Source organism: Eurytemora carolleeae, unplaced genomic scaffold (assembly GCF_000591075.1).
Source record: "Eurytemora carolleeae unplaced genomic scaffold, Eaff_2.0 scaffold77, whole genome shotgun sequence".
Classification (NCBI taxonomy): domain Eukaryota; kingdom Metazoa; phylum Arthropoda; class Copepoda; order Calanoida; family Temoridae; genus Eurytemora; species Eurytemora carolleeae.
Genome location: NW_019396022.1, coordinates 367,530 through 392,870, shown reverse-complemented (window position 1 = coordinate 392,870; position 25,341 = coordinate 367,530). Strand labels below are relative to the sequence as shown.

The 25,341-nt window shown below is 32.6% G+C and overlaps 2 protein-coding genes across 2 annotated transcripts in view; both read right to left on the bottom strand.

Moving 5' to 3' along the window:
- The window catches only part of LOC111697908 (uncharacterized), a 28,733-nt gene extending 19,195 nt beyond the window's left edge, over positions 1 to 9,538 (bottom strand). Inside the window, exons 1-5 of the mRNA XM_023468087.1 lie at positions 9,439 to 9,538; positions 8,082 to 8,150; positions 6,366 to 6,477; positions 795 to 856; positions 87 to 208 (exon numbers count right to left, since the gene is read on the bottom strand). Coding sequence (XP_023323855.1) covers positions 87 to 208; positions 795 to 856; positions 6,366 to 6,477; positions 8,082 to 8,150; positions 9,439 to 9,531 — 458 coding nt within the window. The 5' untranslated portion in view covers positions 9,532 to 9,538. The remainder of the gene's footprint in view (positions 1 to 86; positions 209 to 794; positions 857 to 6,365; positions 6,478 to 8,081; positions 8,151 to 9,438) is intronic.
- Positions 9,539 to 16,524: 6,986 nt separating this feature from the next.
- Positions 16,525 to 25,341, bottom strand: part of LOC111699585 (neuron navigator 3) — a 42,510-nt gene continuing 33,693 nt past the window's right edge. The window contains exons 20-30 of the mRNA XM_023470326.1: positions 25,119 to 25,214; positions 24,460 to 24,628; positions 23,943 to 24,071; positions 23,644 to 23,742; positions 22,302 to 22,396; positions 22,046 to 22,132; positions 21,127 to 21,304; positions 20,560 to 20,672; positions 19,227 to 19,278; positions 17,592 to 17,660; positions 16,525 to 17,179 (exon numbers count right to left, since the gene is read on the bottom strand). Coding sequence (XP_023326094.1) covers positions 17,030 to 17,179; positions 17,592 to 17,660; positions 19,227 to 19,278; positions 20,560 to 20,672; positions 21,127 to 21,304; positions 22,046 to 22,132; positions 22,302 to 22,396; positions 23,644 to 23,742; positions 23,943 to 24,071; positions 24,460 to 24,628; positions 25,119 to 25,214 — 1,237 coding nt within the window. The 3' untranslated portion in view covers positions 16,525 to 17,029. The remainder of the gene's footprint in view (positions 17,180 to 17,591; positions 17,661 to 19,226; positions 19,279 to 20,559; positions 20,673 to 21,126; positions 21,305 to 22,045; positions 22,133 to 22,301; positions 22,397 to 23,643; positions 23,743 to 23,942; positions 24,072 to 24,459; positions 24,629 to 25,118; positions 25,215 to 25,341) is intronic.

Genomic DNA, 25,341 nt, shown 5'->3' with positions numbered 1-25,341 from the left:
CCTCCTTTATATAAAAACCAGTTTTTTCTGTTTTATCCATGAAATGAATTTTTCTATATAACAAGAATTTTTAAAATCAGACTTTCCCAAGCATCCTTATTTCTCCAAAATCTGATTTTCCATCGAGATACATCACAATAATATTTCCAACCATGTCTATTGAGACACAAATACGGTTCCATATTCTTTCTGTTGCGGCAGAAACTTTCTGAAAAAGTATTTATATTTACAAGACTCGAGGTGGGAATCAATTTAGTGAATGGACAAAAAAATTAATAATTGTATTCTTTAGAAAAATTAATATACAATGAACGAACAAATTGGATCGTTTAAGAAAATAAAAAACTATAGTTCTTTATAACTGACCAGTCAGACTGTTTCTAATGAGTTCTAAATCATTCGTTTAAAAGAACTGGAAAACGAACAGTTTGTTAGTTGTAATCCATCATTTTTTCTAAAATGACGGTTTGACAGTTTGAAAAATCAAAAGTGTTCTTATTTTACAAACATTATAGATTATGCAACTGAACACTTCTAACTTTTAAAACTATAGATAATGTAATAATGTAATAATGATAATGTATATAATGATAATGATAATGTAATAATGATAATGTATAGATAATGATAAAGAATAATGTGTTGGGGTAAGGGAGGCGGGAAAAACTATCAATTTTTTGTTGGTTTTTTAGACCGAGTAACAAACTTAATCATGTGTAAAGAGAAATTACTTCCAAAGCTTATTTGTTGGCTTAAAATATAAACTTCTGAAACTTTATCGTATTTAATATTACCTTAAAATGCCAAGATCCGACACCATCGATATTAATCCTAGATTTTCCTGCATCTTGTTTCACTGTAAAGATAACAATTATAACATATTTGAAAACACTAAACACACGACAATAAATTCAATAAAATAAACATAAGATATTAGCAATATTAATAACACGAAACACAATATGTTAGCAATATATTGAAAACAAAACAAAGATAAAAGATATCAGCAATATAATTAGGGTTTCCACAAAATGAGTAAATCTTTCAGGCAAAATTTTTTTTTCGTGAACTTTTGCGCCATTTTTGTGTACAAAAAGCGATGAGTTTTCTGCAGTTTTGCACTATTTTTTTTGTGCAATTTGCGCAAAACCGGAAATATTTTTTAGAGTTGTGCATGAAACGAGATTTTAGTTTTGCGCAATTTTTTTTTGTGCAATTGTAACTTTTTAGGCAAATTGTCAAAAATTGATATTCGAAGCTTAGAATTAAACAACTGAAGATTTATTCCATACATAAAAAAATATTAACATACGAGTATGATAACGATTATACTACACTCAATTGGTTACTTCCAGTTAAAAAAAGTTTAAATTAAGGGACCAAAATTAATAAAATAGAAATTAGAGAGTGTGAAACTTGGCAATATTTTAATCCTATTAAACAATTTCAAGTGAATAAGGTGCGCGCCTGTGAGATTAGAACTCTTCTAAACTGTCATTGGTCAATTATGTAAAAGTGACCAATAGGAAAACATTCCAAAACAAGATTTTTCCAGAATTGAATTCTAAGAAACACACACCGTCACCAACTGTTTGATTTTTACGAATTGCGGAATTGCGCAAAACTTGAGTTTTGCAAAAGCGGAATAGGGCAATTTTGCGCGAAATGACTTTTGGGAATGATTGCGCAAATTATTGTTTTTTCCCGCAAAACTGATGCAAAAAGAAAGAAAAATTTTGCGTTTCGTTCAGCAAAAATTGGGCAAAAGTTTTGCGTATGGAAACCCTAAATATAATGTGAAATGACACATAGATGTTAGCAATAAAACGACACAAAACAATATATATCAGAAATAACATGACACAATTCAATAGATATTAGTTTGAACCCAACCAGGGGTTGAAACAGATACATTGTGGAAAGATTTAAATCTAGAAAACAATGAAATTCTCAAACAAGTTCCAGAAAGTAGTAAGAATTTTTATACAATATGTTGAATGAATACCTGGATGTCTTTACCAACAAAAATTGTCATGTGGGCAAAACATCATGGGATACATTGAGCTCTTGCCCAATTTGAGACTGATATGTCAAAGAGGAAGACCATTAGCCCTTCCCCTACCCTTTTGTGAAAATTAAAAAAAACAGTTCACAGACTGGATTCTTGATGAAGTTGACAACAAACAAAAGTCAGGTTTTTGACGAGATTAGCATGGTTGATAATTCACATGTGCTCATAGAAAAGATATGAGTGCAAGATCTTGCATATTCTCAGTGTTAAACACAAGTAATGCAATGCCAACATACCTAGATTTTAATTTTTAAAGTTATCCCGTGTTTGATATATGAGATAATTCTAGCTTGATTCTCGTCGTTTTTTCACATATTGTGCTCGTAGCAAAGATACCAGATCAAGATCTTGCATTTTCCCAACATGTTCATCATTTTAATGTACGCCAGAATAAATAGATTTAAATTTTTGTAAATATCATATGTAGAATATATTAGATATTATTGGAAGAACTTCATTTTTCATTTTTGATATAGTTGCAAAATCACAACACTTGGTGTCTCTGCTCATCTTTTAGAAACTAAAAGTATATTGTAGAAAAATGAAATATTATAATTGACAAGAATTTTTCAGATTAAAACAAGCATGAGCAAAGTATAGAAAAGTTTTACATTGAATTTTGTATTGTATTTCTCAACAACCCCTTTTTGGAATATCCATCTTTTAAATATAATAAGGAAGGGACTTCCATGTAACTATGAACACATTAACATAGTTGAACATTGTGTAGACTTAAAATATCACTTTGTGAATATTGCTCAATAAAAGTTTACACATTCAAAATGTTTAATTTTAAAGATATAAACTAAATTGTTTAGTTTCTACATATTTTTTTATGATTATATACTTTCACTAAATTTATATATATCCGAAATCAACTATACAATACATCCCCCCCCCCCTTTTCACAGGATTTAAAAAATGAAATTTTAGATTTAAGTAGATGGGAGAAAAAGAATTTTCTCATGTAAAAATCCCGTGTACATCTCATAAAATAAACTCAAGTTTTCTCTGTGCAAAAACTCGGTTCTAGACCTGTGATCAAATAATCGACATTCACCTTGACAACACATGAATTATCACGTTATATTCATGGGCCACTTGTGTCAAATACACCAGAAAATCTTCTGTTCTTTTGTTATTGTTTGTTGGGTTATTGAACCCTCAAAGTCACCCTAGTCATCACCTTTGATACTGGTCACAAAGAATCAGGAGCAGTCAGATGGTGTGTTGACTTTCGCCAGGTCATTAAAGTAACAGACTCGGACTCCTATCCAACCCCAAATATCAGTGATATATTAGACTCCCTCAAGCTTATCATGCAATTCCGGAAGAAGAAAAGTCCTGCCTTTTAACTGCATTTGCTACAGCCTTTGGCTTCTGGCAGTTTGCCCATTTGCCTTTTGGCTTGAAAGTGCAGGGGCCAGGTATTGTCATTTAGTACAGCAGTTAGTTGAATTGTTGTGGGAGGACTGAGTACTTGCCTACCTTGACAACTTGTCAATTCATACTGATAATCCTTAAAACTCATCTTAAATTGCTTAAAACAGTTTTTCAGACACACAGAGAGGCTGGAATTATATTGAATGCAGATAAAACAATTCTTTTTAGGCAAGAAGTTGCGTACTTGGGACACTTGATCTCAGAGAATGGCCAAACCAATGATGAGAATTGTCCTCCCACCCTCGCACAGGTATCAGGTCCTGGGAGTACACACAAATGAACACTGGGGAGTACAGTGAACAAAGCAATAGGTTCAAAAGGTTTTCTACTGGCCAGAGTAGAGAAAGGACACAGATCCTTTTTAACAGAACATGCAGTTTGCCTGCACAGAGAAGAGGTAAATTTTAAAAATGTTGAAACTTTTGAGGATGGTGTAAAAAACATCGATGCTGCTTGTGCATGGACCTTGTCAGTGAACTAACATTGTCAACAAATAAAAATAAGTATATTTTAACAATGCTTGATCATTTCTGTGCTGTGGTCCCTATTCCCGATAAGTCAGCAAAGACAGACTCAACAACGATCCTGACTCATTTGATAGCCTTGTATGGGACTCTGACAAAAATCAGGACTGACACGGGACTGGAGTTTAAAAACTCTGTGACTGTTTCTATGATGAGTAGCAATTAAATATAAAAATTAAAGTGGCGACCTCTTATTCATATTGGTCCAACCCTGTAGAAAGATTTCATAAAACATTGTGGTCCTTGTTAAAAGCATCGAAATCTTATGGGGAGATCTAAAAGTTTACCCACATTAAGTCTTGCATAGAACGTGACACAAAACTATTCTTCATTGTGCAGTCCCGTGGGCTTATTTTTAGGAAGAAAGACGAACCTGCCTCACCTTTCCTTGCTGCCAAATTTAGAGATGATGCCCTGGATCTGGCTGGACGGGATCATCAACCTGATGCGCAGACAAGATCATGTTATTCAAAACCAATTGATGAACTCAAGATAAACAATTTAGTTTATGGAGCTGTGCTCCCTCCAATTGGTAACTCCCAAAAGCTCCAAGTGAAATGGTCTGGTTTTTTACAGATTATGGAAATAGTGAATCAAGTTCAAGTAAAAATAAAGGAAATAAATGTTCCTAATCCTTAAGAGTGTACAGCTCATATCACAAACTCAGACTAGGGCTGAGCATGTTCTGACTTTTTTGAAATCTTTCCCTTCCGTTCTAGAACGAGGGCCTTCAGATAAATCGTTCCATTCTCGTTCCTTTTTTGTTGTATCGTTCCGTTACATTCCGTTCCGTCCCATTCCGTTCTGTTCTGAGAAGAACAGTCTCCCCGTTCCGTTCCGTTCTTGGCGTTCTTATTTAAAGAACGGTTCCATCCCTCTCGTTCCGTTCTTAGTCAAAGAACGTTTCCATACCCCCGTTCCGTACCTTAAAAAAGGGGGTGTACAATTTGTAGATTTTTGAAAAATATTAAATTTTGATAATCAATATTTCAATAATATCAAGAAGAAATAGAAATAAATTATAGAAAACAATTTCTTTCAACCTAAATTCTTAGATTTTAATATTCATCTTAATGTTTATGAGATTGGAGAATTAAGGATTACAGAAGAGACAGCATTGTCAACAACAGGTTTATAAGTGTCATGAAACAGAAAATCAGGAAGAATAACCAATACAGTAGAAAATTTTGATTCCTCTCCAGGAGAAAACTCCTCAGCCAATGGGCCCTCCGTCAACAAGGAGAAGGCACACATCAAGGGATAGCAGATCATCAACCAGAACCAGAGCAGCATCTCTGAAAAAGATAGAATGGACAGGGAGTATCAAAATTAATAAGACAACAAGTCAGGATACACAGTAAAAAGTAGGTCAAGAAGTAGGTCAGGAAGTAGGTCAGTAAGTAGACCAGGAAGCAGGGCAGGAAGTAGAGCCTGATGGGAGAGTAGTAGTTACTCTGACAACCAAGACGCCAATGAAACGGAAAAAGAAGATTCATGCCATTGGGGAGAAAAAGGTTTTAATCACAAAAGTCAAAAATTTAATAATACTTCCTGCAAGGAAAGGAAAGTGGATACCAATTAGTGTTTGCAATTTAAATAAAAAGAGTAGTAATGCTTTTTTATTTTCTGATCCTTTCTTGCCTGGTAGGAGAAATGATCCATAACAAATGCAACAAGAAAAAAGCAAAACAATCCAGATCCAGTCCAAAAGGGTATTGAACTCAGAGTATGTTTGCAACCTTAAATACATAACAGTGTAGGTGGACAAGGGTATTGAGCCCCCTTTCTTATCTAAAGATAGCAAATGGTCCCATTTAAAGGGCGGTTTAAGGGCAGCTAGGATAAGATTGATGCTGGAAAAGGAGTAAAACGGCATTTATCTTGCAGGCAGAGAAAGCAGATTGTCGGCCATCTTATCCGGAGTCCCCTAGAACTAGTTAGTTAGCATGAAGCATCTGATCCAAAGAGTCAAATGGAAATATGTTGGCCCCAGGTGAATGTCCTGTATATTTAAATCAACTTTTTGTTTGTATCCTTATAATGTAAAATATAGTGTGTGTGCAACCATGCTTTGTTATTCCACTCAATCTTGGCTTTTTAATACTGAATTCTTTTCAAGTTTTATATTAGAAACAAAATGCCACACAATAATAGATATTAGCAATTAAATGACAAACAACAAGGATATTAGCAATAAAATGACATAATCCAATAGATAGAAAAATGTAATGACAAAGAGTAATATATACGATGCAATGGACCGATAGGAAACAATTCATATTTGCAATAAACAAACCAATAGCTTGAAATCAGCAGTAATGCCCCACCTAGCAGTGATATGAAGGGACTTGCAGTTTCATTTAGCCTATAGAACTCTATAACTGGGATCTGATCTCCGAAACGGTCAAACTCAGCATAGCTCCAGACACAGAAGCTTAACTGCAATAAAACAATGATTAGAATCCATCTTAAAAGTCATTTGAAAAAAATCCTTTTTTTACCAAGGACCACTGTTACGTCCGGTCCATTTCAAGGACCTGGCCGACATATTGCCAGCTAGATCGAGTTGTACAGTAAACAATGCAGATTATACCAGGCAAAACGGGACGGTACACCAAATGAACCATGGTCCTTTTTAGGGAAATTCATTTTGGACGTCTCTTCCGGATATTATACCAAAACAGCCATTAAAGTTTTAAGACAATGAATCAGAGGAAGAAACATATTAGAAAAAAGTCCATGGAAAGTATGTTAACGAAAATACACATGGTTTGCAGTTCATTAAAGCACACTATACTCAAGCATTAAGCATGATCAAACAGAAGTAATTTTGTCTTGAACAAATCTTTTTTTTTAGGAAAGATCAGTAAGTTTCTAATTTCTATAATCAACGATTAATTTAAAGCAATTAGTGAAAAATATTCACCCCTTTCAAAGGCAATATTTATGGCAATATTTAAGTGTATTTGATGTTTGTCACTAAGAAATTAGTTTTACTAGACAATTATTAAATCACAAATAAAGCGAAATTGGTCTGTTTACACTGAACAATTCTTGTATTCTTGCATTGGACTATGTATAGTTAAAAGTTAAATTTAAAAGTTGTCTTCCTATTCCATGCATAGTTTTCTGTTTGAATTTTTGAATTTCCACAGGCAGCATCTAGCCCTTCATCTCAAATCATAATTTAATACGGAACGCAGGTAAGCGGTGTGATAACATATGACTATGAATAGTAGAATAAAACTTCGGCAACGCCGAGTATCCAAACTAATTCATAAACTCAACTCGAGCTTTCTCTTTTTCTCCCTTAGAGTGCAAAAATAGAAATTAAGCAGGTTTCAAATACCAGCTTTGTCCCGTTTTGTCTTCTTGTCGTTTATATGAATACTGTACAGTTTGTAAGAATACTGTACAGTTTGTATGAATACTGTACAGTTTGTATGAATACTGTACAGTTTGTATGAATACTGTACAGTTTGTATGAATACTGTACAGTTTGTATGAATACTGTACAGTTTGTATGAATACTGTACAGTTTGTATGAATACTGTACAGTTTGTATGAATACTGTACAGTTTGTATGAATACTGTACAGTTTGTATGAATACTGTACAGTTTGTATGAATACTGTACAGTTTGTATGAATACTGTACAGTTTGTATGAATACTGTACAGTTTGTATGAATACTGTACAGTTTGTATGAATACTGTACAGTTTGTATGAATATTGTACAGTCGGCCCGCTATGGGAAATGAATCGAAGGTTTTAGAATCAAAGAAAAGTGCAGCAGCGTGTTAAACTGGTGAATCTCACATCAATTTTTTCCATAATTGCTTTGAACTAAGAACAAGGAACTAGAAATTAGGAACAAGGAAATAGGAACCAAAAACAAGAAACTATATAGCAAATGTAGACTGTGAATGACGGAAGGATTGTGACTTTTACTTTATGTTAATGAATTATGATTTTTTTATGTAGCATTTATCTTAAAAATTACAAAAATAATTGTTAAAAAATAAACTGAGTGTTTGTTTATCACCTGTCTGGGCTCTGTAATATTTGTTACGGTTGTAACAAAGCCATTATCAGGGCCAAACCTTTCCTCCAGCTGAAATTTAAGCCAAAAAAATTAAATATTTTTTTGGAAAAAAAATTTGAAAGTAACTCCCTGAATAAATGTTATTACTTTTAAATCTAAAAGCAGACCTTTGATATGTCAACTTATGAGATTTGAAAAATTTAAGATATTTTATCAATTTGTAATTTATATACCATTTAGTGTAAAAGGGTTAACAAAATCGGATTTTTGTAGATTGTAGTACCCAAATTTTTTAAATCTGGCTTAAGAAACCTTTCAGACCTAACCCTAAATATCTCAGTTTTTAAACTTTCACCTTGAACTTTGTTGACTTTTCATGAAAATTAAGTTAAAGGATTATTTTGTAAAAAATAAATCTTTAATGCATAAAGTAGGATAGAGTATCATCTCGTCTAATTCTAAAAAATGTGTCGCTTGATTTTACACTTAGGACCGAAACCTAAATTGCCTGGTAAGCATTTTTTAAGTCCTTAATATTGAGTGCAATTTTGATAAATTTCCGGACATTTTCATGACTGAACCAGACATAAAAAATTATTAATGTTATTTTGAACTTGAACACTTGAACACTTCAACATTTCAACACTTCAACACTTCAACATTTCAACACTTCAATACAACAACATTTCAACACTTCAACACTTCAACACTTTAACACTTCAACANAGACGAAATGATACTCATATCATAAAGATAAAGTGTTCAGAGCGGTAAAAATTCCAGTCTATTTAAATAAAATTCTAAAATAGCCTATTTTTTAAAAATAAAGCTAAAGATCTGAAAACAATATTCTTAAAAAGCTCTTGAATAATTCATCTAGAATCATGTGTCACATATCAAAATTTATCAATAATAAAAAAATTGTTTTTACATTTTTCTGATGCTTTTTTTTGCTATTTTTCAAACCTTCCTGAAACTTACATTGTTCAAGTTTGCGGTTAATTTACTAATATTTGTCAATAACAAAAAAAGGTTTTTACAATTTTCTGACCTTTCTGTTTTTTTTTCAAACCTTCCTGGCACCCTCAATGTTAAAGTTAGCAATTTACTCTAAGGTTTTTTATCTAGGGGAGGGTGGGCGTGGAAAGCAGCCCCCCCCCCTCCCGGCTTTCATAGATGATTAGACCTCCATGCCATGTTCTTTTACTATTCCAGACTTTTTATGAAAAAAAAGTTCGGAAAATTGTTTTTTTATATTTTTCATATTTACATTGTAGAGTTAGCATTTTCTATTAAAAATCTCACATTTTTCTGGCAAAGAAAGCATTACACTATTTATTAAGATGATGATACTTACATTGTTGTCCATAAAATGAAACCCAGTCAAGGTTTGCCCAGCTGTCAAGGGTAGGAGGCAAAAGAATAAAGGAATCTTGATATATATTCCCATATTGTCCTAACCTAATAATTATAAATATAGGAATCTTGATATATATTCCCATATTGTCCTAACCTAATAATTCTAAATATAGGAATCTAGATATATATTCCCATATTGTCCTAACCTAATAATTATAAAGAAAGGAATCATGATATATATTCCCATATTGGCCTAACCTAATAATTATAAATAAAGGAATCATGATATATATTCCCATATTGGCCTAATTATGATAAATATGGGAATCATGATATATTTCCCTATTGTTCTAATAATGATATATATATTCCCATATTGTCCTAATCATGATAAATATGGGAATCATTATATATATTCCCATATTGGCCTAATTATGATAAATATGGGAATCATGATATATATTCCCATATTGGCCTAATCATGATAAATATGGGAATCATGATATATATTCCTACATTGGCCTAATTATGATTAATATGGGAATCATAATATATTTTCCCATATTGGCCTAATCATTATAAATATGGGAATCATTATATATATTCCCATATTGGCCTAATCATGATACACATAGGAATTTTGATATATATTCCTACATTGGCCTAATTATGATAAATATAGGAATCATTATATATTTAAATATTTTCCTAATCATGATAAATAAAAGAATCATGATATATATGCAGTAAACACCTACTCTATAACAATTACTGTAGCATTTTTGTCTAGGAACCAATTTATAAATCTGTCCTGTAACATCCTGGCAGGATTCATGGTGTACAGGGCTTCATACAGGAACATTACCCTCTGAGAACCTCAATCACTCTTCCCTTGGCACATCATGTCATTCTTGTCTAGGCTTGTCCCAAGATTTTTCCTTTGGAACAATCTGGAACACCATCTTGGGAATATTCTGGTATACTTGAGTAGGTTCAGCCTAACCTTTTCCTCCTTGGGAACCTGTTGACAGGGTTGTTTTGGTTCATCCAAACCTTTTTCTATGAGAACCTCCTTGCACGGCATAGAGGTCACTTCATCACTATGGATACCATTGCAGACAGGATTGTATACTAGGAACCTGTTTACATTACTGGACATTTTCCACCTTGCACTGGTGATCAGTACCAATGTCGCACTCCTTCTCATGATTGATCTTCTTCAGGGACTTCTGCATGAATTGTACTCCTTCTTGGGGTTCTCATAGTACTTGCTGTGAGTGTAGTAGGGTTTAAACCTGTTTTCACAACTGAGTTCTCAGCTAGAGCTGTGAGAGTAGGAGGGTTAGAACCTGTTTTCACATCTGTAAGATTTACTCTTAATCCCTTCTCCTCTGCTTGTTGTCTCTCTCAACTTCCTGGTTAATTCTCTTGAAGCAGGTTAATTTTCTTACTCTCCTTGCTGGGCCTGTCTAAATCCTTATTTGTTCTGGATACAGCTGTGGATTTTTCATAACATGTTGGGTCTTTGGATCACGTTTTCCATATTTTTAGTTTGAACTTTCTTACTTTCCCTTTTCTCTCAACGTTCGATCTCTTGTCGGTTTTCCTTCTCTTTACCAACTTCCTTGACTCAGCAATTCCTCTTATTTTATCTTGTTTTTTTTTCTTATCTTTTGGTTTTGGCTCTTTTCTTCTGACTTTGTTTCTACTCTAGGTACTGGTTTTTCTGTGTCTTCCGACCTTATTTCCACTCTAGGTATTGGTTTTTCTGTGTTAGTACTCAACATGTTTGTCTTCATGTAACGCTCTTGGTGTTTCTCCTGGTCTTGATGTTTCTCTTGATCTCAAATCCAGCCGTATTTCTTCGTATTCGATATTTTTCTGTTCTATTCCGTAGCTGTTTCTGCTGGGTCCCCTTCCATATTTGTTTCTCCGTCATGTTTATAGGGGTTGGCTCCATCCCAGAGAATTTAAAAAGTTTGACTGCTTCCTCTGTCAACTTCCCATCTTGTTTCACTATCTTTGTTTTCATTTGTCTGGAGGTTTTTATGAATAAATGTCTTCTAACTCTCTTCTGTGAAACAATCTGATTTTTGATCAATTATTGTTTCTGCTAATGTATTCTCCTGTTTCTTTGGTTCTTTGTCTGTTGCCTGATAACTCCTCAGTTTTCTTCTGCAATATTAGTTCTTGACTGGAATCCTGTTTCTCTGGTTCCATTGATTTGTTGGAGTTCTTGTTTTCCTGTTTTCTTTCTACCTGATCATTCAACTCTCGGCAATGGTTCTAAAATCTTCATAATTCTCTTTATTCTTCTCGACTTGTTTCTTCATACGTGCAGCTTGGATATTGTCTGATAAACTAGGATTATTTCCTTAAAATATTCTTCTCTGTCCTGATTCTTGCTTTTCCGGTAGCATGGTTCCTTCAAAGTCTTCCGGTTCTCTTTCTCTGACTTCCAGTATAGGATTCACTGCTTGTTTTCAGCAAGACATTGTTATTTCTTGTTGTATTACCATACCCTTGCTGAGATTTACTGTCTGATTCCCCCTATCCCATCTGATGAACAAATTGTGTTTAATTTCCATCAATGTTAAAAACTCCTGATCCCTCGGTAAGGATTCAATTTTAGCTTTATCCTCCTCACTCACCAACCTATCTATCCAACTCAGTTCTTTGCCATGATCAACCCACTCTCTCTTTTCCTTACTCATCATCTGCCCGATTTCTTCTCTTCAGATACAGAACCTTTTCCCAACCCATCACTATTCTTGTATTTTTTAGGGACATTTCTGGGTTCCAGGGATTTCAGGATTTTAAGTCTTGATTTTTCAACTATCAGAAATATTCTTTACCTCAGTATTCTTCCTTTTCGTGTGGTTAACTTTGTCCAACTCTATAATATTCTTGCTGTTTCCTGTCTTCCCAGAACTATTTGTGTTGCTGTTTCTTGTTTCTTACATTTATCCGCTCTCTTGATGTTTTCTATCATCTCAAAATTATTGCTATATGTGGTTTTGAACTTGTGTCTATCAGGAGCTAACTCTTGGTCTAGTACTGCCTCAATATCTCTTTTCTGTTTTGGTTCCTTAGGCATAAAAAACAGGCATGTTTCCTTCAACTCTGCATCATACAGTCCCTTGAGCATTTCAATCTTAAATTCAACAGGCTCCTCTTGTTTGGAGCATATGCTTGTAACTATAACTCTTCTTTGGCAGCAAATGTTCTCGGGTATCTTCACCACTTTCCTGTTTCCTGCTTATGTATTCCTGTTTCCGTTTCATCTTGTCTGCCTGAGCTCTTCTGGTCTCAACCTCTTCTCTCTGTTTCTTGTCTAATGATTCCTGTCTTTTGCTATCATCATATTTCTTTTGTGAGAATCTCCTTATCATTTCTTCAATTGCTGAAATGCTGCTCCTAGTTGAAACAAACGGTATTATCTCTCTTCTAGCTGCTTCTGTGACACCTGTGACATCCATTTTAGATCTTTATCTTGGATTGTTTCCCAGTCTTTGTTAAGCAGGTGAGTTTCCAAGTTTTTGCACCATTCGAACATTGTCTCTGGATTTCCATCATATTTGGGAGCTCTTTTAATGAAATCTTGTACTCTTTCTCTTGTACTATTTCACACATCTCGTAATATGTATCCTCGGTTTCTTCCCCTGTTTCTACTTGTTCTACTGTTTCTGTAGATATTCCATACGCTGTTGTGATTAATCCATCTTCTTGTTCTGTTCCATCATTTTTCTTACTTTTTGGATATTTTTCTGTTTTCTTAATCCTCGTTCCAATTTCTTCATCATAGTATAGTATTTAAGTTCTTGTCCCATTATCTTCCTCAGGGCTTCTAATTCTTTGTATTAAAGGTTTCCACCCGCTGTTTCGGTTTCCTACATATTTGGTCTGGTTCTTCACTGTGTCCCCTGTGGAACAATTTAAAACTGTCCACTGTTACACTCTAGTTACACTGTCCACAGCTTGTTGCTTCATTGCTCCTTGTATTTACTCGGGATTCCTTGATCTGATTAACGCCACTGCTACCACTTTTGTAGTAAACACCTCCGTAACAAGTTTTCGAAACGTATCTATCCAGGCACATTACATATTCCATGGAAACGTAGTTTATAAGAATAATGTCATTATGGATAGGTCTACAACATAAATTGTTAATAATATACAACATACTGCACGTTTACAGAATATCATGTTTTCACGATATTTGCTACATATATTCCGATCTTTCCCGGCCATGAGAATCGAAAAAATGTCAAAGAATCAAGAAACTGTGATAGAATCAGGAAACAATGATAGATTCAAGAAACCATAATTAAATCAAAAACTTAAATAGAATCAAGAAACCATGATAGAGTCGTGTTATTAAGAATTCAAGAAAACATGTAAAACTCAGTAAAAGTTTAGATTCCATAGTTCAGACTATTCCCAGGTTTCCTACAACCTACCTTGAGATATATTCCAGGGGGACTGACGATATATGATACAATATTCAAACTCATAGCAGATCAAATCTAGTCATGCAAAGGTTGCTCTTTTAGATGGTCAGATATTACGAATATAATATTTATTGGTTCCTGGGTATTGACGTTAGCGATGCTCAGTAAAAAATGTTTAAAAAAGGTTGTTTTCCGAGAACCTTTTTTTTGGCATTTTAGTCTTTTTTATCTATTTGATAAAAATATTATGTCATATTTGGAATAAAAAATATACATTGATAAACATAAAATGAAACATGTAATGGAACATGGAATGGAACATGGAATGGAACATGGAATGGAACATGGAATGGAACATGGAATGGAACATGGAATGGAACATGGAATGGAACATTCAATGGAACATGCAATGAAACATGCAATGGAACATGAAATGAAGCATGCAATGGAACATGCAATGGAACATGCAATGAAACATGAAATGGAACATGCAATGAAACATGCAATGAAACATGCAATGAAACATGCAATAGAACATGGAATGCAACATGATATCCAACCTTAGATTGAAAAGATGTAATAAAACATGAAATTGAAAATTCTAATGGAACATGATCTCCGACCTTAGATTGAAAAGATGTAATGGAACATGATATTGAAAAATCTAATGGAACACGATATCCTACTTTAGATTGAAAATATGATAATCAGAATATTTAATATTAAAGTTTGTAGAGAGTAAATATAATTCATAATAACGCTTTAAGCTTTGGGACAGACATTCTTTACTTATCAAAAAGGTATGATCCTTAATTGTTAGATAATTTTATTAAAAAAATCGCACATAACCTGCAGATACAATAGTGTAGATTAAAAATATCATTCTTGAAAAATTTGAACTTTTTTTGAGAAAATCCAGGAACCACTAATCGGAATACACGCACCTCTGCCCCTTTGGTAAAAGTAAATTCAACCTATATGAAGCATATAAAGTCTGACCGCGTCAACCTTGTTGTACCGGCTAGTCCTGTCAATAGAGTAAGGTATAGTACAAACTGGGACCAAAAAGGTTGGCCCGGCTCGGAAATTCAAATGTACAGCGGCTGCCCGTGAATCTTAATGTATAGCTCTTTTAACATTGTAGCACAATGATTACTTTACATAGAAAGTCTAAAATAAAATGTACCATGAAGTTAGCAAAAAATATTAAGTACATCATAGTCTCATAAAAATGTTTATGTGAAATGTAAGATTAAATCTTTCCCATTTTTACAAAAAATAAATATTCTCTTTAGAATTAAAAAAATTATTCACTGTTCTCACTTAAAGAAATATTTTTTTTTCAAAGGATTTAATATACATCTTTTCTATACATATGTATAATAACATATTACACACATTTTTTATTTTTCATTTAATAATTAACTGTAAAATTCTAATATAGCTATAAAATGTGTAAAATACATTTACAAAGGAAATTAGATTTTACCAGTTACCACAAACTCTGATTTTATAATCCCTAGTTAGATTATTTGATTTTATAGAATTCATAATAGTTTGAATTATCTATGATCTACGACATTGTGTTGCAAAGATATTGGTATTAGAAATTCAGAGATTGAAGCAAAAACTCAATTCCTTTTACATTTAAACTTTTTTTGGTAATTAAAGAAAATGTATTGTAAAAGGCGGAAAAGCGTGTTTTAAATTTAGGCAAAGATGAATTTGAAACACCCGGCGTTAAATGGCCTCTAGACGTAACATGCAGTAATGATCCTCCACTTTTAAAATAGCAAAGTCACAACTGTACCCTTAAACCGTAATCTGATCAATACTGAGGATGGGATAATAATAGATAGGAAAGGTTTTAATTCTGATAATTTCCTGCACTGTTTCTAAAGCAGTGAAATATACAAGTCACTTTTGTAGAAAACCGGTCAAAATTTAATACAATTTATTTTTAACGAGAAAAAAATACGTTTCAGAACTCCTTCATTTGTTTAGACAAGGGTAATATTAAGGATACCGTTGTGAATCGGGTGTACCCCTTTACAAATAAAGGGTACCTTAAAATTACGTATACAGTCCCTTTAACTGTTTTTATTAAAACATTTTGTTAATGGTTTACGTGATTAACTAAAACAACATTTCGAGTATAAAATAAAAACAATTTTAAACATATTTTTGAGTAATTAAATGACATTTTTATGATCAGTTTGTTCATGACATATCACAGATAAAATATTGTAACAATGTGCTGCTGACGTCATTCTAATTGACCGTCAACATTTTGTCTACAAGCGGTGACAATTTTCTGAAAAATTTTGCTCTAGAAATCCACGTCACTGACGGAGATATGTAAAAATAAGCAAACAATTAAGAAAAAAGCAAACAATTAAATATGCCAAGTTTTGTCCTATTATAAACCTGTAGGAAGCAGCAATTTTTCCGTTATCACTATTCAGAAGAAAACTTACTTTGTGCCCTTGTGAATCATTGATGGCATTATTAGAATATTTAAAGCTCTTTACATAAAATGAGACCGAATTTAAAGAATTTAAACCGCGTCGCTGAACCGCCAAAAACCGGTTTCAATTGAGCACCGGCTCAAATCTCGAAACACTAAATACAATTTCAAGTGGAACAAACATGTTTGAACCGCGGCTTAAATTTGAGACGTGGCTCAAATTCTTTAAATTCGGCCTCTGGTAGATCACATGAGCTTAAATTCTCACAAAAGAGCCCTAAAAGCCCTTGGGAATTCTTGAAACTGTTATTGTTACCAAAAATAACAATCTTTCAGTTATCATAACCCCTAAATTTGAGATTTGAGTAAAGCCCAACAAACTACAAATCTAAAATTGACATGTATAGAAAGTCCTTAAATATTGATAGCAAAATAATTTCAAATACAGAAACTATTTAATTTGTATTGGCAAGTACTTTTAATTTTTGATTTTAAACCTCCTTAACACACTTTCCATTACAGTTAGAGGCATTTTTTTAATGATATTGCCTTAAAAAATTGGACTGGGTCGGATAAATGCATTTTAGATTTCGTTTACATTGTACAATTACATTAAAATGACCCCTATTTACTAAAGTTTGCTTCTTTGAAAAACCCAAATCGTCAATTATTTAATTAGAATCACTGTCTTTGGTAACTTCTTCATTTCCCTCCGTATTTTCTAGATCTGAAAAGCTGTTTTTATGAATACTATTGCTGCTGGTTCTGTTAGATTCTTCACTGTAAAGAGCAGCTTCTTGAAGACAGAGCAGCATACTTAACTAAAAATAGTAAGATTAATTAAAACTGCTTTAATGATTAATTCCGGAAGCATAATCCCCCCCCCCCCCTCCGTAAATTAGAATATTCACCATCATAGGAAAACCACAATTGAAATCATCAATTTTGTAAATGTAAGTATAAATATAGTAGTTGAATCTCAATCCATACTTCTTAGCAACCTAATGTCATAAGTCTTAGATATAAAAACTTGCAATTCTGTAAGCTTAAATAATGTAAGTACAATATCAAAGGTTTATATCAGGTGGCCATGCAAAGAAACAGGAATGAGAAAATGTGACTTTGTAAAAAGTACTTTTCATCTTCGATCTTTTAAACTCAATTTCAAGCTTTCCGAAGGCAGCAGGGTGGGATGTTATTATTTTAATAGATTAAGAATAATCAACACTCTACCAGCGGATCATCTTCTGAGGGTAGTTCTTCCTTTAATCCTCTACTATCTGTTTTCACTCTCAATAGGGCCTGAAATAATAATAAAAATAATAATAATAATAATAGTGATATTAATAAATATATATATATATTCTAAATTGTTCCTCAGAACAAGGAAAAAGTGACAAAAACTCTTTTTATCTTGAATATATACATGAATGCCCGCAAAAAAACCGCCCGGAAGTAGCACATTTTTGAGAAAAGGAATATTAAAAATCTATAGCAAAAAGTGTGCAAAATTATTTTCTGACTTGGGTTTGGTTACTTATTCAATTTTAATGTACTAGCCTTATAGGGCGCTTCGCGCCCATCTTCTAAATTAATTGTGAACATGTTCTCTTTGTGTACATCGTAAAACAAAACGAAAAAATTCGCGGATTTTCACAAAAAATTTCGTGGATTTTTTTTAATTTTCAAAAATTTAATGAAGATCGAATTTTGATGGAGACAAATATTTGAAATTTTGATCATTCATAAACCTTCCCTGGGCTCCCTAGATGTCCCACAAAAAATTTTGGCCCGATCGGTTCAGCCGTTTTGACGTTTATTGGATACAAACAAACAGACAGACAGACAAACAGACAAACAGACAGACAAGCCAAATTTATATATAGATTTTGAGCCAAAAAAGGTTGAAATTGATTCAGAAACATTGATTTTAGGGGTTTTGCCGATTTTCCTAAGCTGTGAGGCACTGTGCATACCCGTGAAAAAAAAAATTTCGAAAAAAAATTAAATCAATTTTTTAGCTTATAGTACCCCCCATTCGGTCCAGCCGTTTGGCCGGCTATAGGCAACATATATATGAATGTCTTGTTTTTTTTATAGAAGATAGATACTATGAATTATTATTACAAAAATAATACAAACCCCGAAACAAAACAATACTTTTTATATTTCAATATACTGAAGTTTGAAACACCAAATTAATCAAGAATGAATGATTGAATAATAATTAGCTAATTAATTAATTTCTAAAGAAATTAATGAAATGATTAAAGAGATATAAACGTAATTTCAAATTAAAAAAGAGGTGGCATGTCAAACTCCCAACGGTTCTTATTTAACCTATATATACGTTTTTCCAATTTTTAAAGTGTTTAATTTCTGCTATGTCATCCATTGATTCTTTATAATAACTCCGCTTTTTAAGTCCCTTTCTAAAGAACACAATTCATAAAAACTAATTTTGTTTAAGAGAATTAATGGACATTTCAATTATTTTTGTTCATCCATAGCAAGGTTCAACTTTTTTTAATGGGATATGCTATTCTTTAACCCTAAACAAGCTGGGGGGGAGGGGCATTCGCACTCTCGTTTTTGACACTATCACCGTGAAATTTGTTGACTTTTAATTAATAGAAATTTACACACTTTGATATCTATTTAAAACAAAAACAAAAAAGTCTTTACATTTTTTTTTTACTTTTTTTGGGCAATTTTTTAAACCCTTCCTAGCACCCAAACTTAAAAGTTATCGGCTTATTTGTTTTTTCGATGAGCTGGCTATGAACATACAAGAGTCCATTTAAATAATTAATTTCTAAATGAATGAATTAATGAATATATAAATAAATAAATGCATAAATTAATTACCTGCGGAAGACCTCCTAGCTGTTCTTGCCAGGGCCAGGTACGAATCACAAATCTACAAAAAATCAATTACAAAAAAGTTAATTTGTGGCATTTATCCACGATGAATGTTATTAATTAATAACATCAAAAAATACAAATTAGAAATCTTAATATTTTCAAAATAGATATTTTCATTGATTATTTATTCTAGAAAAAGATAGATTGCGCATAAGACGACATTTTTCATCTTGAAAGATATAAATGTACAGAGATGTTTTAAAGATATTCCCATTATAAAGATTAACTAGGTCGGTTGTGAACATTGGCTGTTCTTATGTCAGTGAGTACTTGTGGTGTACATGAGTTCTGTAGAGAGAGATTTAAGTTAGTTTTAGTCCTTCTCATGTCCTTCTTCAGTTCTCGTCAATATGATAATTTGATAATTTGATATTCTCAAAATAAAATTCACTCCTGAGTGTTTTAATAATTATGAAATCTATTAAAACACCAAACCACCCCGCTTATCAAGGAAGTACAATTTGACCCCTAGATGTATGAGTTCGCGGATTGTACATTTCTTGGTGATTTTGCGTACATAAGCTATTTATGTTTATTTATTTATCTATGGATTTAACCCTTTCTTAAATCATTCCTTTGAAAAAAGTGTTAATCAGAGCATTTGACATTATTGAATGTTTATAAACCATGAACAGATGTAAAACTAAAAAAGCATAATAAAAAAGCGAAAAAATAGAATAGAGTAAAGAGGCACAAAAAGAACTATGTCAAGAAACTCAAACAAACGCTCCCTTCATTAATTATTTCAAGATCTTAATAAAATCTCAGGATATCATTTATAAAATGAAAATTCTTCTTCCTTTTATAAGATGTCAAAGAAATTTGAATTTATGAAATTTATTTATATAATATAATGTGATGTTTTAAAAGATGTCAAACATTGAATTCGAAATTGAGAAAATATTTTTCGAAATAATTAACAGAATGAAAGGGATATCTACAAATTTGTACATTCTTTAATTACATGTTCCAAAATAAAAATGTTCGATATTCCGAAATTCTTTCAAAATGTTCGAAATTCCGAAATTCTTTCAAAATGTTCGATATTCCGAAATTCTTTCAATAAGTTCGATATTCCGAAATTCTTTCAAAATGTTCGATATTCCGAAATTCTTTCAAAATGTTCGATATTCCGAAATTCTTTCAAAATGTTCGATATTCCGAAATTCTTTCAAAATGTTCGATATTCCGAAATTCTTTCAAAATGTTCGATATTCCGAAATTCTTTCAAAATGTTCGATATTCCGAACACAATTTTAGAGGTGCTCTTCTTGACCTGACAGGATCTTCGAACTGCATGAGCTCCTCCTCCCCCCGTCCTGACACAATATCTCTCAAATAGAAGACGACCGTGGTATTCCACACCTCCACAAACCAGCTTCTTAAGGCCTAGTACGCAATCAATCAATTAATCAATGAACCAATCAGTGAACCATATTTTATAAATTAATAAATCAACAAATTAATCAATCAATCAAATTGTTTATCCTTTGTTTTGGGAGGATCAGGGTCTCAGGGAAAGTAAATATCCAGTTAAAACAGAGGGTGCCCGACCCCGTGCAATTTTAGTTAACTTACATAATGACGTTTATACAGGGTGTCCCACGAAACAATACAGTTGGTGAATAGCTTTAATATACTGTATTAGATATTAAAGACTCTTTGAAGTTAATTTAGTTCTTTTTACTCAAATATATTTTACTAAAATATGACTGCTATTATGTACTTTAAATCATTCTTCAACAACTTAACAAATTATGAAAGAAGACATTTTAAACTATTCACCAAATATCTTGTTTCGTGGGACACCCTGTATTTTAAGAAAAAACGTTTATCTCTTAACCTGAGTTGACCCTACTGCGCATGACATAAACATGTGTGGACTAAGACAAGATCTAGTTCTCGAGGTCGTCTTTACAAAAATATAAATATTGCAGTAAATCCGTAGAATCCATTGAATAGCTTCTGGCATATCAAAGTTGGCTAACCCTGTCTCCACCTCCACTTCCAACATCTTACGTCTGAATAAAAAGATTATAAAAACTAAATTTAGGATCTGTTATTATGTAAATTAAAAGGGATTATTACAAAATTTTAAAATATAGATGGTGAACCGGTTTTTAATTTAGAATCATTAAAAAGAGAGACATAAGAGCAAGGTTCTATGCCTAAAGGAACAAGTTTCAAACGGGGCTCCCAAACTCAAAAACTATTAACAACCCTAGCTATAGCGAACATAAAAATAAGCGAAGAGCTTTATAATAAAGTAAGCGTTGTAGGTCAAATAGGCCTATGATAGGCCGGGTACTGTAAAAAGTCTGGCCGCGCCATGCCGGCGTAATATAGGGTCGGGCCGGTACTTGATGCGCGTCAGTTTTGCCCTTTTTCTGAGGAATTAATCAATAATTAAAAAGAACGAACTATTAAGTTATAGCTATCTTTAGCACTTAGAGATCAAAAAAAAAATATGTTTATTTTAGGAAAATGGCAAAAGACTGCTATTTTATTATTCTGAAAAACGTTTTATAATATGTTTTTCTCATTTCTGCTAGATGGGTGAACCAGTTACCCAGCCAGCAATCAAAACATAATTTAACAAATTCTAAACTCTATAGGATTACAGCTTTCCTATAAGGCATCACCAATCGCCATACTTAATCAAAAATCATTTACAAAGACAAAATTGTCCCTCAATTCCCCTGATTTTTGGAAACAATGTAGAAAGTAAGTGGGGCGCGAAGCAGCCCGAAATAATCTGTTACCTGAGATATCTGCCGAGAAAACCCTGCATCAGTTCAACGTCTTCACCAAGAGTGATCTCAACCATATTCATCTTAGCGTTCAGGTCCCTTCATAGTATTATTATTATCACAGTTTTCAGTAAAATTATTATCAGTAGTACTTCTAGCGTTATTATTATTATTTGAACCGGGCCAATAAAGTGGATTTCAAATTTGGAACCACTTCATTGTGCTGCAAGGATTGGACATTTGAAACAATAGTGGGTCAGCTTATTACCTAATATACTGTGAGGGTGAGCTGGTACAAATAAGAAAAGGAAAATCCTCTTTTCCAAGCTCTAAGCTGGACAACAAATCAACAATCCTGGACCCCTGAAATATTAACAATTTTTAAATAAAAAAATAAAAAGTAGATAAATTCTCTTTTATTTTTCAAGTGAAAATAATTGAAAACAAAGTTGAAAGAGACTATAAGAGACTTATATGTCAACTGTCCAGTTCAAAACATAGATCATTCAAATATTTGTCTAATCAAGGTTAAATGAGATATTCTTGATTTTCTGGCCAAAAATCAATTACTGTCGAATATGGTTTCCATATAAAAATGGCTTGCAGAATTTTGGAAAAGAATCTAGTGAATCTTGACTTATCACTTTATAAATGGAGAGTCACTTAAAAATACGTCTATAGTCACTTAAAAATACGTCTATAGTCACTTGAAAATACGTCTATAGTCACTTGAAAATACGTCTACAGTCACTTAAAAATACGTCTACAGTCACTTAAAAATACGTCTATAGTCACTTGAAAATACGTCTACAGTCACTTGAAAATACGTCTATAGTCACTTAAAAATACGTCTACACACTTGAAAATACGTCTATAGTCACTTAAAAATACGTCTACAGTCACTTGAAAATACGTCTACAGTCACTTGAAAATACGTCTACAGTCACTTGACAATACGTCTACAGTCACTTGAAAATACGTCTATAGTCACTTGAAAATACGTCTATAGTCACTTGAAAATACGTCTATAGTCACTTGAAAATACGTCTATAGTCACTTGAAAATACGTCTACAGTCACTTAAAAATACGTCTACAGTCACTTGAAAATACGTCTACAGTCACTTGAAAATACATCCTTTGTCACAGTCACTTGAAAAATATTAAAAGGAATTTTAAAATATTTGAAACATCGCAAAAAAAAACAAAATTATGCTATCATTAAACTTAAAACTATATGTTTCATGAATATTAATTAGCGTCTTTTCAAATACTTTCTTCAAGAATATTTTTAAAGTTCTTTTTAATTGGTCTTGTTGACTTTACAAGTAAATTTCAATTTTCATTAAAATCTATCTAATTCCAAGATTTTTTGCGTACTCGATATCCTTCAAATTATGTGAAGATTTTGATGCTAAATCTTTTAACATTTTTGTGTTTTTTTCAAGCATATTTTGGATTTTTGCAAAACTTCAATTTTGGCTTTGTAAAACTGTGTTACTTGTCATATGTAGACGTTAACATTATTTAAGAGAGGGGGCTAATGTGGGTTGTTAGCGTGTGGGGGGCGGGGGATAAACTGCCCCAACAGAGATAGATAAACCCTACTAACCTTGGCATGAATATTCTCTAGTATTATCACTGAGGGTTGGTTCTCCCCAGGCACCAGGGTTAAACTTGATATAGCTTCCTTACACTCGTCATAGCTTCCTAGTTTTATACATTTTTACTTTTAGATTAAGAAATACCATCAAGCAATGATTTATATTGAGGAAAATAAAAAAAATAATAGTATATAGAAATAAAAAAAACTTCAGCAATCTAATGCTTATTGGTTCGTTTGCTTTTTATTATAACTTATTATAATTATAATTTATGGGTTCCACTGTATATAGTAAAAAGAAGTGGTACCTGATCTAGAGATAAAACATGAACTGGGTTTAAACTATTCCCTGTTTTGAGAGCTAAAAACTCTGCAAGTTTTAGAGCCAAGAAGGTTTTCCCAACCCCCTGGTGTCCAACTATCACAGCTCTTCGATACTGAACCCAAACATTTTTAAATTAATTTCAAATTTGAAAATAATTGAATAATTAGTGGGAAAGAAAACGGAGGCGCATATTTGGATATCCATCATCTGCTTTTTGAAAATTCATTATTTTCAATTGAAGTTTCTCTAGTAAAGGGAAACATAGGAGAATAATTGTTAGATAGAGAGAAAATTGACGATAACTTCCACATTTAAGATCAAATGAAGGATTAAATCGGACATGGATGGTTACTTGAAACTACCACGATATTGAAGTTGATATATACAATGATAAACGTTTGCTTAAAATAAGAAAATCAGTTTTGGAAACCATTGAACCTAGTTAAAATCAAAATAACAATTTAATATTTTGTAAATTTTTTGTTTTAAAAGTTTCGTTCCTTTGAAAGAGTCATCACATATTTCTTTATTACAGTTTTAGGGATTAGAGTTGAGAAAGCCAAGTCCTCCAAACTCCCTCTATCCGTTCCGGTCCTAAAAGAGACCCATATCCTGGTATCCTGAAGTAGACTGGGTCCTCCAACAGGCTCAGGGGTTTTAAAAACCCTCCTAAGAAAAAATAATAATCAAAGAAGATGAAAACAGAGACTATATATNGAGGGCTGGGGCCTGGCCCCCCCCCCCCTCCCTCAGACTATTTAGTTTCCATAGATATACAGTGAAAAAAATAAGCCACCAAATGACAGTAAAAATACTCTATCTAATTTCGAGTTGTAAATATTTTTTACGCATTCCAACAAAGACGACGTTTATCTTCACCGAATCTTGGAAATTATACCAACTAATTAGAGGACATGTCGTCTTTCTTTTTTCATTTGACACATATCACGTTGTGCGCAGTTGGTCGATTTTTCTGTTGCCATCTATTGTACTTGACAACCTATTTGGTAGCGATCAAAAGCGCTTATTTTTCGCAATAAGCCTATATCCCCTTTCATTTTTCACGAACCCTCATTTTAAGAGAATAAGATAAAGAAAAATAAATTTTGTGAATGAAGGGTAACTTTTAATTACGTCTACAATTATGAATCTATTTTACCTGATATTTCCACACTGATATGAGACAATGGATTGGTTTGTTAATTCTAAACTGTTTTCTGGGTCCAGTTTATTCAAGTAGGTTTTCACTAGACCCCTAGATAAAATTATAAGGAGCTTACAATTAAACCCTTAATAAGCCATACATCAAAAGAATTTTTCAAATGTCGTATTCTTCACTTTCTAATATTGGAATGTTGCAGATATTTTGTTTTTTTAATTAA